Source organism: Bemisia tabaci, chromosome 4 (genome assembly GCF_918797505.1).
Source record: "Bemisia tabaci chromosome 4, PGI_BMITA_v3".
Taxonomy (NCBI): domain Eukaryota; kingdom Metazoa; phylum Arthropoda; class Insecta; order Hemiptera; family Aleyrodidae; genus Bemisia; species Bemisia tabaci.
The window spans coordinates 409526-425463 of record NC_092796.1 but is presented as its reverse complement, the minus strand read 5'-3'; the positions used below and the strand labels follow the sequence as shown (position 1 = coordinate 425463).

General features: G+C 37.9%; 2 protein-coding genes across 3 annotated transcripts in view; one reads left to right on the top strand and one right to left on the bottom strand.

The window, feature by feature from the left end:
- LOC140224405 (kinesin-like protein KIF19) overlaps positions 1–15938 on the top strand; it is a 62979-nt gene that overhangs the window by 34627 nt on the left and 12414 nt on the right. The window lies entirely within an intron of this gene.
- Positions 1232–15439, bottom strand: LOC109031306 (uncharacterized). 2 transcript variants are annotated; one of them, XM_019042753.2, is made up of 6 exons: positions 15300–15439; positions 12893–13118; positions 11030–11423; positions 9209–9560; positions 8387–8707; positions 1232–1511 (listed from the first exon to the last, which is right to left on the bottom strand). In XM_019042753.2, the coding sequence occupies exons 2-5, from the start codon at positions 13102–13104 to the stop codon at positions 8388–8390; spliced, it is 1278 nt and encodes a 425-aa protein (XP_018898298.2). In that variant the 5' UTR covers positions 13105–13118; positions 15300–15439; the 3' UTR covers positions 1232–1511; position 8387. The 2 variants fall into 2 exon arrangements, with proteins under 2 accessions (XP_018898298.2, XP_072155209.1); XM_072299108.1 differs by having other exon boundaries at positions 12893–13113; positions 15298–15431.

The window sequence follows — 15938 nt, the reverse complement described above, 5'->3', positions numbered from 1 at the left end:
GAATCAATGGCTACCTTAATATCATCAATGATCGGAGTAAATTGTGAAATTATTTAAGCTTTATTTTTATCTCATTCATTGCTGTCGAGCGATGGCCGATGATGTCGGATCTTTTGAAAAATGCATTTTTCTCCTAGAAGTAAAAATAAACTGAAAAATGGTGTTGTGTCAGTGCTTTTCTGAGAGTGCTGTTCTGTATTGATCAGCTATTAAATCATGGTGCTAATTTTTCACTTACGCTAAAGAGTGCTCAAGATTTTTTTACAATGCACCCATAGTGTTTTCAAGTGTTTCTCTGTACTTATACCAGTTCTAATTGGAAATTTGGATTAATTGTTGTCAATTGGATTTTCCTGACCCAGTGGATTACTGATTCGAGCAAGTTGGTGAGTGGTTTTTGTTCATTTTCTATTTTATTGAGCATGTTTCCATGACATATGCACTCCACAAGTTGGGTAGTCGCCAAGACGACCCCTGTGATTAGGAGGGTACGTAGTTGGAACACCCACAGGTAGTTGCACGACTACATCTAGGTAGTCAAGCGACTACCCTAGTCGTAGTCGTGCGACTACATAGGTGTAGTCTTGCAACTACCTGAGGGCGTTCCATTTATGTACCCTCCTAGTCACAGGGGTAGTTGTCTTTTTTACCGGGACAAATATTCTCAATTCAAAATGTTCATCTTTGCCCGTAAAGTTTTGTCTTCTGTGAGTTTTTCTCTTACGTAAAAATACACAATGTTAAATAGTGATTGGAAAAAATTAAATTTTCAAAGTAGCTTTTTTTTTAACGTTATCACATTGTGCAAGGATGAGTGTAAACTGCCATATATTTCCATTTCTGCGCCTCCCCCGCTCCTCCCCACCCCCCGCTCCACCCACCCCCCGCTCCCCCACCCCGCTCCACCCCCTCCCACCGCGCAGAGCGTGACGTTGTTACGCGGCGTAGGTACAACGTTAGTGAGGTACGTTAGGACTACTTTTTCAGCAACGTTGTGGCAACGTTACTTCGAAACGTTGCGCTCCGCGGACAAAAGTAACGTTTTACCAACGTTGTGACAACGTAGGCCAGGAACGTTACTTGATTTTTTGCGACGTTACTACAACGTTGCTGCAAACGGGCCCATTGCCGGGCGGGTTTGCTCATTAAACAAGAACGAGTTACGTAATAATACCATGCGTATGGATAAATGAATACACAGTAAATAATTGAATAAATTCCATCAAAAGAATGTTTTTGCAAAAAATGAAGTATGTTTATTGATTTTAGATTGTTAGACACGTTAAATATACAAAACACGTTGAATAAACACATCAAAACATTACTTGTTTCAATCTTCAACACAATTGTTAAGTTTGTACATAGTACATACAGTCTGACGAGACACAGTCGCTACTATTAGTCTGTTATGATTAAAATCCGGTGCGATACCCTTCTTTCTCCCTTTATTCTTTCACAAATAACTTGTAAATATCTGTAAGGATGACGTGTATCGAGGGATCTTCACTACCCTAGAAGGAAATAAGAAGAATAAACATATTATTCTTGTAAGTCAGCCTATCATGTAACTGGAGTAATCTTCAAACATCGTTTCTCCGGACGAAATCTTTTCATGTAGGGTTTAAAATACGAAAAGTAATGGAAGTAAGAAAATTTGCTGAACGATTGCATATGACCGCATTAAGTTTAAACGATTGAGGAGTTTTAGTATAGTTTGGGTGAAAACTCTTTGAAAAGAATGAAACAGTAGTCCTCGTGTTCAATATTTGAGGTGATTCGCGTATCTGTGAATAGTTTTTCTACGAGTTCTTCCAAAAAATCTAAGGATGTGCTCTATTGCCCATGTAGCATTTGGATTTCAAGATTAAGTAAGGAAAGAGTAAATATTACCTAATCATTAGATCAATTTAATGATTATATAAACATTAGTTAACGATTAGGTAATCATTAAATAAAAAATTTTTGAAATTTTTCTTTACTTAATGATTAGGTAATCATTATTTAAACTTTATTTAATGAAGAAGTAAACATTAATTTATTTTATTACTTCAAAATGAATTAATCATTAGCTAATGATTACTTGTTCCTTACCTAATAAAGAAGTAAACATTATGTTATTTTATTACCTAAAGATGAAAATATGTATTAAATAATTATTACTTGTTTATTACGTAATGAAGAAGTAATGGTCAAGATATTTAATTACTTCAACATTAATTAATAATTAAATAATGATTACTTGTTCATTACCTAATAGAAAAGTAATTTTTCAAGATATTTTATTACTTCAGGATTAAATAATGATTAAATAATGATTTCTTGTTCTTTACCTAAAGAACAAGTAAATGTTAGAGATATTTTATTACTTTGAGATTAAATCATGTTTAAATAATTATTACGTTTTCATTACCTAAGGAGGAAGTAAATTTTAAAGAAATTGTATTACTTTAAGATTAATTAATCATTAAAGCATCATTACTTGTTCTTTACCTAACGAAAAATAATTTTTTTTTTTTTTTTTTCTTTTTTTTTTTTAAGGTTCATTTGAACGCGTTATCATACATAAGGGTGGTTTTTCCATTTGGACGCAAAATGTTGGGGTCTGTTGCCCCCAAGGAGTCCCCCTGCATAGTTAGGGGGCGCGGCCTTGACTAAGGAAAGGCCCCGAACGTTTAAATTTTTACCTCAACTAAGTACAAAGTTAGAAGGGGGGAGGGGGCTTTCCAGGTTGCTGTTAAGAATGTTTCTAATCACCACCCTGTATATGTTATGCTTCTTCAGTGTTAAATCATCAGCTGGAAAAACTCCTAGTTGCTTCATCTATTTAACTCTCTTCAAACACAGTTTCTTCTCAAAACAGAGACAGAACACAAAATACAGTGGTGTGAGCTGAAGTGTTGCTTCTCATTTGCGCTTTAGATTGCTGACCCTTGAACCCATGCGACAGAGAGGAAAGAGACAAAATGCTGATTACCTCATCTCTTTTTGCCACACTTGAGGCTTCCAAGGTAACTCACAATCAGGGAAACAGCCAGTGAGATACAAAATGTCAGCTCGCGCTCGCACCACTGATACATGCAGATATACACATTGTTGTCAGCTCCTCATCGTTTTAGAGGCCATCAAAACCAAATTTGGAGGCATAATACACATGTGACAGTAGGTAACAAATTTACTCATGCACCGGCACAACCACCCAAAAACTCAGATTTTGTTGAGCGTCAAATCATGATAAAATAGAATTATCAACGTTTCTCTTCTTAAGATTTGCCCACTGCTTGCTGAGACTAATATTGGAGATAACCGTGTAGAATAAGTGGATGACATTGATCAAAACATGGCCAAGTACATTGGGGCATTTACAGAAGCACCTATCCTGCGTGAAGAAATTAATTGCAGGTAATGTTATGTCTGAAATAAGCCAGAAATGTTGGTTCTCTTTCGACACGTAAACTCTGCGCAGACTATCTATGCACATACGCTTAGATTATTCTTTCCTGACAAGACTTCTCATTGTAAGTAAAATCAGGTATCAAGTTAGGGAATTAATTGAGGGATTACTATCCACCGATTGCATGAAAATTGAAGTCTCTGCAAATATAAGTACAAAGGGTCAATATAATGTCAGCTGTCACAGCCCTCCAGAAGAAAAAAAGAGAAATTATTCACATGGCAAATTACTCACTGGCAGCAGGTAAAGGATGTTTCAATTGCCAATCGTAGACATTTCCGTTTGAACTCATACGAAGAACTGTAATAATAAAATTCCGTGGGGATTTGCTAGCTGTTCACACTGATAATAGGAAGAAATGTATTCAGGAAACGAAGTGTAACACTTCGACTGGTAACGCCTTAAAGCCTCGGTAAATAACTCGGGAAAGCCCCAAACGTGCATTTGAGGTGATACACGAAACCATTTCTTTCTCATTCTCATATTTCCTTCGTGAAAACTAGAGTGTGAAAACTGTAGTGGTCTGGTGAAAAATTGTGGTTTGATTTGTTTACGAATTGTTATCACGAGTTCTCAGTTCAGTTCAGTTCGTGTTCCGGGAACGAAATTCCCTTTTGGTCCGATGATCCGCGTCCGCGTTCCGCGTACATCGTTGAGGAATTTTCAGGATGCAACTTGAAGGAGCCGTTAGCCGTTACCTCGTTGTTACAGCCTGAGACGATGTTGGTCTATTTTTCCAGTCTCTCTTCAAATGCAGCCTCAAAAATAAATGTAAGTACTTAAAGTTTGTTAGTATATCATTCAGGAAATGTAGATCGACAGATCCTACCCAAAATTAATGATCTAAATCAACTGAGATCTTCCTCCCTCCAGCAACGAAATTTCTGTTCTCACTTCCTCACATGAGTCACATGAAATGACATACCTGTCACAGTGTCATTATTATGAGAAGAAAAGTCGTTCTGGAAAACATGGAGAGGGCAGGTATCGTTTAGGACTCACTGGAAACCATGAAATACTTTTGTCTCACAAGTTGTAAGTGGTAAGTCTCCATTACTCTCATGAGACTACACTGCAGTGATAGCGAAGAGAGCGATAAGTGCAAACTAGGATGAACCTCAAAACAAAGAAAATCATGTGCTAATCATGGCTCATGCAGAAATGCGCTTATGGCTCTCTTCGCCATCACGGCAGAAAGGTGTGCAAATTTAGACCTTCGTCCCGATTTGACCAATGTCCCACTCAACAAGTTGGGCCAAGCTCATCTCGCCATCAAAACATCTCATCACTTCTTAATTATTAGGTCATACCTCCATTTTCACACGAGCCCTGCAAGTACGCACCAAGCTATATGAACATTATGTCTCAGTACAATACAAAGTTGCGTCCATTTGTCCTAGGAGTGATGATATGTCCCGTTCTCTATTATTTTTATTACCCACACTACCTGGTACGTTTTCATTAGGTTGATCCAACACATAACCTCTTCTAATTCTCTCAGTGAATGTAAAACGATACCTCTTGAATATTCAATACATCACTTGCGTGACTCAGCACTGTCAGTGTAAAGGACCTGCAACTATCATAATTTGTTTCTGTGACATATACAACTGACCCATTTTACTTTTCTTAAAACTGAGCTTCTGCATGTTAGAATATCCAATAGGGATTAAAGAGAAACGATGTTCCTGTGAGCCCTACCTCCGGCTCTTTGTCCCTTGATTATTTACTACCACCAAGGCAACGTAGACTGCCGTAGAAATTAAGCATGAGCAATCATCACATCGGAATAGCATTTCATTAAACTGCGTGTAAGGACCAAGATATGAAAGGACCCAAGCGTTCAGAGCGAACCAGTTTATCGTCTCTCAGGCTCCGTTTTACTTGTACTGAATGCTAGAGCATTATTACACAAATGAACTAGAGTGCGGTAAACAGAATGTTTGTTTTTTCCAAGAGCACAATAAATGAGAAAAATCATGTTACATTGCACTAACCTAAATTTTGGGAACGTTGTAAGGTAAATTTTCAAAGAAATATGTGTTAATGATGTAACAATTTCAATTGTTGCGTTTGATTGGAGGGGGAGAAAAGAAGATAATTAAAGTCCGATTTCGGATGCCTACTTTTTCTCAGTTTAAATATTTGCCGAGACTGGTTGAAAATAAATTGTTGGCAACTCGATTTTGGTAAGTGTTCCTTACCTCACCTTAACTGTACCTCACTTAGGTACCTGTTTTCTACTTTAGACAGGGCAAAATATTAAAATCCTCAGTTTCAAGAGAGTTCTGAAAAAAATCTAATTTTTAAGAAAAATTCTTTGGTATCAACAATTGAGAAGTTACACCGATTTTTAGTTTTTGAAAGAACTGCAATTTTATGATTATTTTAAAATATCATTCTAGGTACTTAAATGAAACAGCTTGAGATCTAGGTAATTTTTTTTTCAACGGATAAAATTTGCACTTCAATTATGAGTAAAATCTAAGAGCTAAACAGTCACAAGTCACCTCATTGAACTGTCACCATGCCTTGTATAATGCTGTTTATTTGTCTGTTTTTCAGGTTTTTGAAGGGCTTTCTGCACTTCAGCTTGCTCCCTCTTTCTGGATTTCTTGCATTCTGGATTAAGAAAGCGGCTACTATTCTATGACATGGCTGTCAGTTTCTCACCTGAGCAGTCATCCGATAGGAAATTAGCAGCGACTAAAAATCATCTGGTTTTGAGAAATTCACCATGAATCGCCTCAAAACAACATCATCAAAAGAAATTGCAGTGTGTTCAGAGAAAATAAACATAAGTAGCAGCTATAGTTTTCCTAAAAATTTTATGTCTGACCGGAAATTTCTTAAGAAATTTGAAGTGGTGTGAAGTTCGATTAGTTACCTTAATTATTAATTATACCTTAATATTCATTGCTCTAATCTAAAGGAGAAAATAAATGAAAGTGAAAGTGCTGTGTTCCAAGTATCATGAATAGCATCATTGGTGTTTTTCTTCAGGTTTTATTTTTGATGAAGGATCAGTTGAATTTGGTGAGTCAAATCTATTATATTTTCCTTTTGCATGCTATTTTGCCACAGGAAACTGTCAATAAATAAAATAAAATTACCTAATGCCCTTGTAATTGAATCAATTCTGCCTTTTTCCCTTCAGTTTGTTGGCTCCTTGAGTCTGAAGGATGTACGAATTTATTCTGAGAAACAAGCCTGAAACGGGTGGTGTATATCACCCTGTTAAATTTCACCATAAAGTACTGCAGCTAACAGGCCTCGTTCCGACACTGAAGCTGCAGTAATATTACTTAAGAAAAAAAAGATAAGGAAGGAGCAAATGGAAATTTTCAGCTCTGAAGTGATGTAAGCTTCAATTGACAATCAATGCATGAATAAATCGTCACCTTTCGGCCAAAGTATCACAAGATCCATGCGACGTTCAAAAATTTCCGCCAACATTTCATTTTTTTACAGAGAAATTTTCCGACAAAGCTGTCCAAAAATTTCACTAAATTTTCTTAGTGCTGCTGATAAAAATCAGTGAAATTTTCAAACAGATTCAACAATTTCTCTATAAAAAAATTAAATGGCAGCAGAAATTTTTAAACCTTGCATGGAGCTTGCGAAACTTTGGCCGGAAAGTGGCGATATAAACATTAGCTAAAATTTTGATCCAGAAATGGACACCTCAGAATTATATCAGTGTTACTTAATGCATAGTAAATCGTTAGGTAATCATTTGGTAAAACTGATTTTTAACCTCAAGTAACGATTACTTAAAATCCTTCTCAAAAAAAGTGACAGTTTTACTCAAAATTGATTAAGTATTACTTTATCGTGAAGTAAACGTGAATTCACCATTACTTTAAGCTTACTTCAAGCTTACTGCACGTTTATTACTCCCTTACTTAATCTTGAAATCCAAAATGCTACATGGGTGAGCGAGATTTGGAACGAAGCCATCAGCTCAGTTTTCCAAATCACATTTTGTGACATTTAAAATGCACCAAAGTGCCTTTGGATTTCCTCAAATGAAAATAGTCTGCTTATTTGCCGAGAATTTTGTTGTTATTGGTTTGAAATACTCTTAAATGGATCGTATTCGCTACATCAAACTGGTGAGATTGTATCCATATCGATTGGTTCAAAATGTAAAAATAGCCTCAATAGTCAATTGAGTAATCTGAAGGAACGGGTACCTAGTGACAGAATTTTTTATTCTTATGAGTAATATAAAATAGCAATAAAAAGAGAAATTGTTAGGATTTTTTTAATTTTCAGCGTTTCCTACTTAAGCCCTGAAAGATTTGTTCGAGGTTATGCAGTATTGTTTGGAATTAAACGATGAATGGAACCACTATCGAATATTGGAACATAGTGATGAGAATCACTGTAACACAAGTTAAGATTGGATAGGTTTGAATGTGAATAACCACAAAGCCAAGGTGTTATTTTGAGAATACTATTTTATTATAATAATTAATAATTTAATAATTGCCGAAGCTTTTCGACCCTTATGGTCATTATCAAGGCAAAACTACAAAAAGCGAAAATCATAGGCAAGGCAAAACTACTGGCAGTAAGCTACTAAAACTACAAGCGCACAGGAAGTTAAAAAATTAAAAATCAATTATGCACTCTCTCTTGCTGACTTACTATTTTTAATTATGTTTTTTAAATTTTTAACTTCCTGTGCGCTTGTAGTTTTAGTAGCTTACTGCCGTAGTTTTGCCTTGCCTATGACTTTCGCTTTTTGTAGTTTTGCCTTGATAATGACCATAAGGGTTGAAAAGCTTCGGCAATTATTTATTATTATTATTATTATTATTTATTATTATTCTCAAAATAACACCTTGGCTTTGTGGTTTTTCACATTCAAAGCTATACTATCGAATAGGATCTGTTTGTTGGATCGAGAGGGATATAAAAATAGCGTACCTTATTCGAATCTATCTTGGAAAATGAAGTTATTGTCGATCATGTGTTTGACGACGCCAACGAGAAGCTCAGTAGCTTTGGTGCCTCCCGTTTCCAGTAAGTTGGGCATGTGCTCCATCATGATCTTGAGCTTCTGCTCATCGTCCAAATCCTCCCAGCCCGGAGGCGGCATCACATCCACGCCTTGCATATGGCTGATGAACATGGGCGCCATCACCGCAACGACACGGAACCCGTAGACGCCTCTCTCTCGCAAGTCTTGCTCCAACGTCGTCAGTGATGGTGGCTTAGCATCGCCGGTGATTGGTGAACACAGAGCATCTACAAGCAAGAGCAATGAAATGCATTGAAATCTCTTAAATAATTTGCAGTTTAGACGATAATTGTTTGGGCTGGGGGTTAATAAATGGACGTATTTCTGTCGAACATAAGTATGTGCGAGTTGGAAAGATGGGATGTGCTTGTTAGTCGAGTACGTAAGAATGAATGGGAATTATGAGGAACCAGTGACGTCAGCGGCGACTATGGAGTCGCAGAACGACGATCCAAGGCATTAACTCTTGAGCCCTATCCACAACGCTCTGAACACATGTCCACGGCTCATGAGTCGGTCCATAGTTCCGGTTGGCCGAATGTGCGCGGGACTCATAAGCCGTGGGCATGTGTCTGGAGCGTTGTGGACAGGGCTCACCAGTTAATCCCTCCGCTGAGGAGATACATTATTTTTAAAAAGGCTCCATGTAGATTTAACTGTATTCCCGCTATCTAATTGGATTCCACAAATCTCAAGTCTCTCATAGACGGAATCTGTTGGAAACCTACCGTAGTATCTACGGAGGAAGTTGGTCCATTGCGCCTTCCTGAGGTCTGCCGGGACGTTGATGAAGAGGAAGACACTGGTGTCGATGGCGGGCGAGCAGAGCCGGATGGTAGCGAAATCGAAGAGAGCAGCTTGCACAGGCTCTCCATTGGAATCGTATTTGAAGAGCACGTTGCTTCGGTGGAAGTCTCCGTGAGCTATGACGTTCACCGGTCCCGAACGGTCTTGGGTGGCTTTGCCGAGCCACTTGAAACTGGCGTTGTCGCAGTGCGCCAGCAGATCCGCCAGCTTGTCCTGGTACGCTCCATCGTTTTTCAGAGGTTCGATGCCGCGGAGAAGGGCTGCCAGGTTTACCTGAGACGCAAAATCCGTCGGTAAAAAAATTCAATTTTTCGGCTGTGCAATGATTCATCATTGGCCGGAGGGAAAAGGGAAGGTGGTTGTCCAAAACTTTTGTTCCCCTTCGTCTGACAGCCTCGGGTATTACGTATACCCACCTTCGTAAAAGTGAGCCAGCCATTACATCAGACCATGTTTCATAAACCACCCTGAGTCAGACTGATTCAGACTGATTCAGGCTGACTCAGTCTGACTCAGGGTAGTTTATGAAACATAGTCTGACGTCAGAGTGACTCACCTTTACTAGGGCATGGCTTTGTCTCTCCAATTTGAGAGAGAAAAAAAGGGAAGGAAGAAGAATAAGAATAAGAGGAAAGAAGGGGGAAGAAAATAGAGCACGAAAGAAAAAGAATGAGTTTAAGACAAAGAAAAAGAGGAAGAGAAAACGAAGAAAAAATGATTATCTTTCCTCTTTTTTTCTCCTTTCTCTTCTCATATTTCCTCCTAGAATTTTTTTCCTCTTCCATATTTTTATCCATTTTTCATATTCCTCTTGCACGCTTTCCGTCTTTTCATTATCCTATTCTTTCTTCCTCTTTGACTCTTCCATATTTTACTAGATATGGAGCGAAATTAGTATATAATTTATTGTGTACTCAAGTAATTTGGACATATTTTCTTCTGTACTCGGATAATTTTCACAATTGTGTGAAGGGTCAAATATTGTTCCTACAAAAATGATTAGGAATTCTCCAGTTAGTAAGATTGCTTTAAGTTAGGTGGGAAGGGAAGTGTGTCAAAAATACGACCACTCTCCCACGCGAGACTTTGCTTGGCCAGGTGCCCCTTGATTCCCAACCCTCACTCCTGACTTGAAATATTGTAATTTCCTAGTTCACGATAGGCTTCTGGATCTTCAAAGGAGAGTAAAGACGTTCATCCCTCCTTATTTTGGGTGCACTGGAACCTGAAAACGAATTCCCGCTGATCGGCCTGTCTTCCTCCATTGAAACAAATATATTATTTTCCGAAATCCCGATCACTTAAAACCCCATCTGAAAATGTTTCAAACTGACCTAATTTCAGGTGATTGCTTATTTTCATAGATAGCACTGATTGCCACCCTAAAAGAGTCAAATTTCAAATGAGGGGCTTGGAGGACAAGGCGCATGAGTGCAGTTTTGGAAAAAAATTGAGATCTTCATGAATTCGACCAAAACTATAGTTTGAAAGTATATTCTGTGAAAAATTCACAACTAAAATCCAATTTAAAGCATCCAAAAGTGAACACTTTAAACATGTATTTCTTAAAGTAGCAAAACCTGCACCTATACGCCTCGTTCTCCAATCCCTTTAAATATGAGCGAAATGAGTTACATTCTACGTAAAACAGATCCACAATCCATGGATATAGTTCAGTTATACATATGTGCTTCAGCTTGAAGGAACAAAGGGCTGCTCTTGATTCAATTTTTTCAACGTACCTCTTTAGGAAACATGACGTCGGCAATCCCCGACACGAATGTTGGTTTGATTTGGGATGTTAACTCCTTGAATTTTTCCGGATTATCCGACTGAGCTTTCAATGTTAGTCCATGGTACTTCCCGATGGCGTCCAATACAAGTTCGACGTGTTTCTGATTCAAGTAAAGTCGATCGGCAGACAGCTTGAAACCTTTTGGTGTTAAATCCTTCATAATAATAATATTATCCTCTGGGTTTTCACCCGGGCTCGCCGTGCCGTACACGAACTCAGGAAAACTTGTTGATATGAAGTCATCTGTGTCGTAGTTCTTCAGGAAAGGGAGAACTTCCTTGTAGAATAAATTCTCATTATGGAACAAAGCATATGAGTCCAGCATGCCTTTGACTTCTGGCCTGAAATTTCGCAGAAACGTATCTTTAGTAATGATGTATTCGCGTATCTGCTGAAAGAATAGATGACCGTATGTACGAGTAAATTGTTGGCCCTAAAATTTACGACGCCTCAAAATGTTTTATACGTTGCAAATTTAACATTTGATTATCATTATTTTTAGGCTCAGTTTCAGTGTTAAAATTCTGTCGTATGATGAACGATGAATTTGAGCTCTAAATTTGGGTCTCCTCGTTCCATCATGGTGCGAAACGAAACACCCCTGTTAACATGTGGTAATAATAATTTATTGAGAGTGTCTATAACTAGATTTTTTCCAAAGTCGATTATAATTTTTGCAAGCCATAATTCTCAGTATTTCCAGATTCTTTCTCTCATTGTCGTTCCATCCCGTCTCCTTATAATTACGACAAGGAGTAAAGCATGCCCTTAAATTATATACTCGATTAGGTCCAAGCCAACAGCATTCGGTCAGTAACAATAAATACTCGAAGGCCGTTGCAATTGGACCGAGTTTAGCAGAAAGGAACCAAGCCACATCTGCTATTGCCAAAAACTGGGCAATTTAATTTTTTACAAAAGAACGTTTGTGCGGATTCCTTTGGAAATTTTAAGGACTTTGCTTCGTACTATGCAGAAAATTCACTGAAATTAGAGCACAAATCAGCACAATCGTTTTCATGTAAAAAGTTAAAGTGCCCAGCTAAATTTTGCGATAGCGGATGTGGCTTGGTTCATTTCTGCTTAACGCGGTCCAATTGTGATTATAACGCGTACCTATGTATCAACTAAGTCCTTGTAAAGACTGATCTTAGAGTAAGCACTGATCACCTCTAAGATCAGTCTTCATGAGCACTGAGCGGACAGATAAAAACTTAGTCCGACCGAATCAGTTCTGATCAATACTGGACTTACATCAGGGGTCGTACTGTTCGGGAATTGGGGTCCGAGCAAGTCTCTTAAGGTCTTACAAGGGGGAGAGGGGTCAAACCTAGTCCTACGGAGGCCTATCCTTTATAACAAAATAGCATTTTCCGACCAAAATATTATTCCGGCAATTTTTCAGGTTTTCTCAGCAATTTTTTGAAAAATAGAATGAGGGTGGGGTCATGCTAGTCATATGTAATTCAAAAGGAGCAGGGAGAAGTTGTGTAACGAACAATTTACAAGAAAATAGGGGGTCCAAAAAGTCGGTCAAAATGCCTTTTTTTAATTTGAACGGCTCCTCAAGGTTAGAATTCACTTCCATCCTTTATTGGCCCTGATAAACAGTTTGGTCAGGCGCTGACCACACTGTTAGACACGTTCCAAAACCAAATACTGCATTTTTCATTCTTAGCAAGAATGTTATAATGACTGATCTTATTTCCCAGGCAGTTGCATTGTAGCTACGTTTTATTTACATTCGATTTATTCAGAAATTAAGATCGTAATTTTAAGGGGTGACTTAAAAAATACAGGGTGAACTTACTTATTTATTTTTATGACAACCGATACAATGATGCGGTCGCCAGTTAGTTGCTCCAATGTGACGTCACCAAAAATAACTTTTGAGCAAAACTGATCGGTGCCTTGTTTTTCATTTGCTTTGAAGCAAACGAACCTCTTGACGTCAGCTCCAAATGCTCCGGACTCCACCGAGGCGGGAAACACTTTGGAAGTCAAATGCTCTTGTATATCCATTTTTTTTTTTTTACCTTTGAATGGGAAACATGAATTAGCAGAACCATTTATAGGGACTGAATGCAAAATTCAAAAAGTGATTAATAAGTAAGTATACAAAGCAGAAAGAACTAAAATTCAATGCGACGTGGTTAGTTTGTTGGCGGTTCTTGTCAACAATTTGAACGTCAAATTAAAATTTATGTGGCAGATACAGGGCTGTTAATGTCTCCATTCTTGCTAATATTTAAATTTTCTAGGAAAATTATTGCGTGGAAACAAAAAATTCTATTGAAATTTCTCCCAAAAAATTTACAGGGTTCTAGTCAGCTTTGAAGCGGTAAACTTTTTCATTATTTGTTATATTCATTTTTTTTCACTCATTTCTGTGCACTTGGCTCAACATTTTCAATTTTCGAGAGGGCTTTGAGGATGGAATCATTGTTAAATGGACGTATTTTTGCCAAACAAAACTATGTGCATAATGACGTGAGCCCTGTCATGCATATATTTTTATGGGTCTCAGGCAGGCCCGCCACATCCCATCTCGGACCCTGGTACCAGTTTTAAGGTCCGGGCCCCAAGCCGGAGGGGGGGGGGGATCCGAAGGGCATCCCCCGAGAAATTTTAGAATTTATACGAGACGCATTTTGAAGCTTCCGTAAAGAATTTTTCCATCAATTTCTGCGGAATAATTATGTGTTTTTTTTTTTTTTTTTTTTTTTTCTTTCCTACTTTCAGCACAAAATACTTGCAAATTGTTGCATTCAAATCATCTGGAAAATTTTTATTTTTTTTTTTTTTGGGGGGGGGGGCATATGATACTTTTTTCAGTTCTATGAGGGCCAGGCCCCCCCTGGACTCCCCCTTCGTTTGTCTATGGCAAGGGAGTTGAGCCATGAGCCATTGAAGTCGAGGATTCGTGGATAGTCGATTTCCTTTAACGTTTTTGCAGTGTTGAATGCATAGCTGAAGTGCGCTCCAGCTAGAATTGTATTTACAAATGGGTGGTTTTTCTACGAGGATTAAAAATAAACGAGTGGCATGGAATATAGGAAAGGAAAATGAACTATGCGAAACGATAATCCGGGTATCGGAACTTGGCTGTTTTGAAAACGCCTTCAAATGCGGCGTGATACCTCACGCATTCCGGAGAGTTAAAATAGTTGTATCATTGCGCCTTAGAAATGCGGCGGAAGATTACAATTGAAATAGCCTTCATGCACGCTGGCTTTTTCGATTTCCTTTGAGATTTTTGCAGTGATGAATGCATAGCTGAAGTGCGCTCCAGCTAGAATTGTATTTACAAATGGGTGGTTTTTCTACGAGGATTAAAAATAAACGAGTGGCACGGAATATAACAAAAGAATGTGAACTATGCAAAACGATAATCCGGGTATCGGAACTTGGCTGTTTTGAAAACGCCTTCGAATGCGGCGTGATACCTCACGCTTTCCGGAGAGTTCAAATAGTTGTATCATTGCGCCGTAAGAATGTGACGGAAGATTTAAATGGAAATAGCCTTCATGCTCTCAGGGATCACGTCATAATGCATATGGTACCGTTTGGCAGAAATATGTCCAATTAAGCCTTAATATTACTAATCATGAGTCCGATTCATCTTGCATACAGAAATTCTCTTTTAAAAATGCATGATTAAAATATTTCTTGTCGGGTGAGAAATCTATATCTGTAAATCAAACCTCCTTTTTTTTTACCTGGATAAATTTGGAGATACCCCAAGGCGTTATACTCTGGCGATATTGGCTGAATAAAATAAAACGCCCAATGAGATTTTGAGCCGCAAAATGCATTGAAGCTGATTCTGGTGAGATCTTGCCGAACGAAAGTTGCATGTTTGTCTAGAATTTCATGAATTTTATTCACAAATGGAAACTCCTGAAATGGTTGAGCATGAGGATATCCTTCATTCACAAATTTTATCCATAATTGGAAATATTTTGATGGAATGATTTAATTTTTTAAAATATATACATGAGTTTAATAGGAAATACCGCGGCAAGAGGATAGAAAGCTGTAAATTTTTTCACTTTTGAATGTACTATTTTCAGATTTCCCATATCAGAGAAAATGTTTAAAAAATATTGGAGACTCATCGCATTATGAGCCGTATTCACTAATACTTTCTCGCGCAAATATTCAAATGTGGTGCAGCATTATTTGCAAACCAAAGCAGACCAAATGTGTCGACTTACTTCTGTGGGGTCCACTTGAAGAAGTTCTCTCGAGTGAGAAGTATGCGCTGTAATTCACTGCTGAGACGGAACTGCGGCTGCACTAAACTGACGAGTCAAATCGCTTTATAAACGTTTTTGTGCAGATCAGTCGTTCAAATTATCTAATCGAAAGGTCACACTTGGCTAGAATAAAACTCTCGCGACAAAGGTGTTTCAATGCTTCGCGGGCGCTCAAGAGTAGCACGCTGTTTGGTGAGAGGCTCTTCGGTTCTTGTTCCTTTCAACCGGAAATGATGAGTGCCCTGTTTCGCAACAATTTCAGCACTCTCGCTGAAACAACAGAATCAAGTGTTTTAATAAATAAATCAGTCGAATCCGTGAGTGTATAGTATACTCGCATGTAAACAAATTCTATGAGAAGAAATGGGACTCAAAAAGTCAATAAGGTGATTAGGCTTTTTGAAAAAAATGAAGTTTCCTTGAAATATTTGCTCAGTAAAATCCTGTGTGACACGAGAGAAAGTGAGAATTACAACTGAAATTCTTAATATTGTATAATTCACACTTCAATACTTGGAATTATACAGTATGAGTATTTGTGATTTTTTCCCTTGGAACATTATATTTTCCATTACGGACAATAGAAGCAAACAAAAG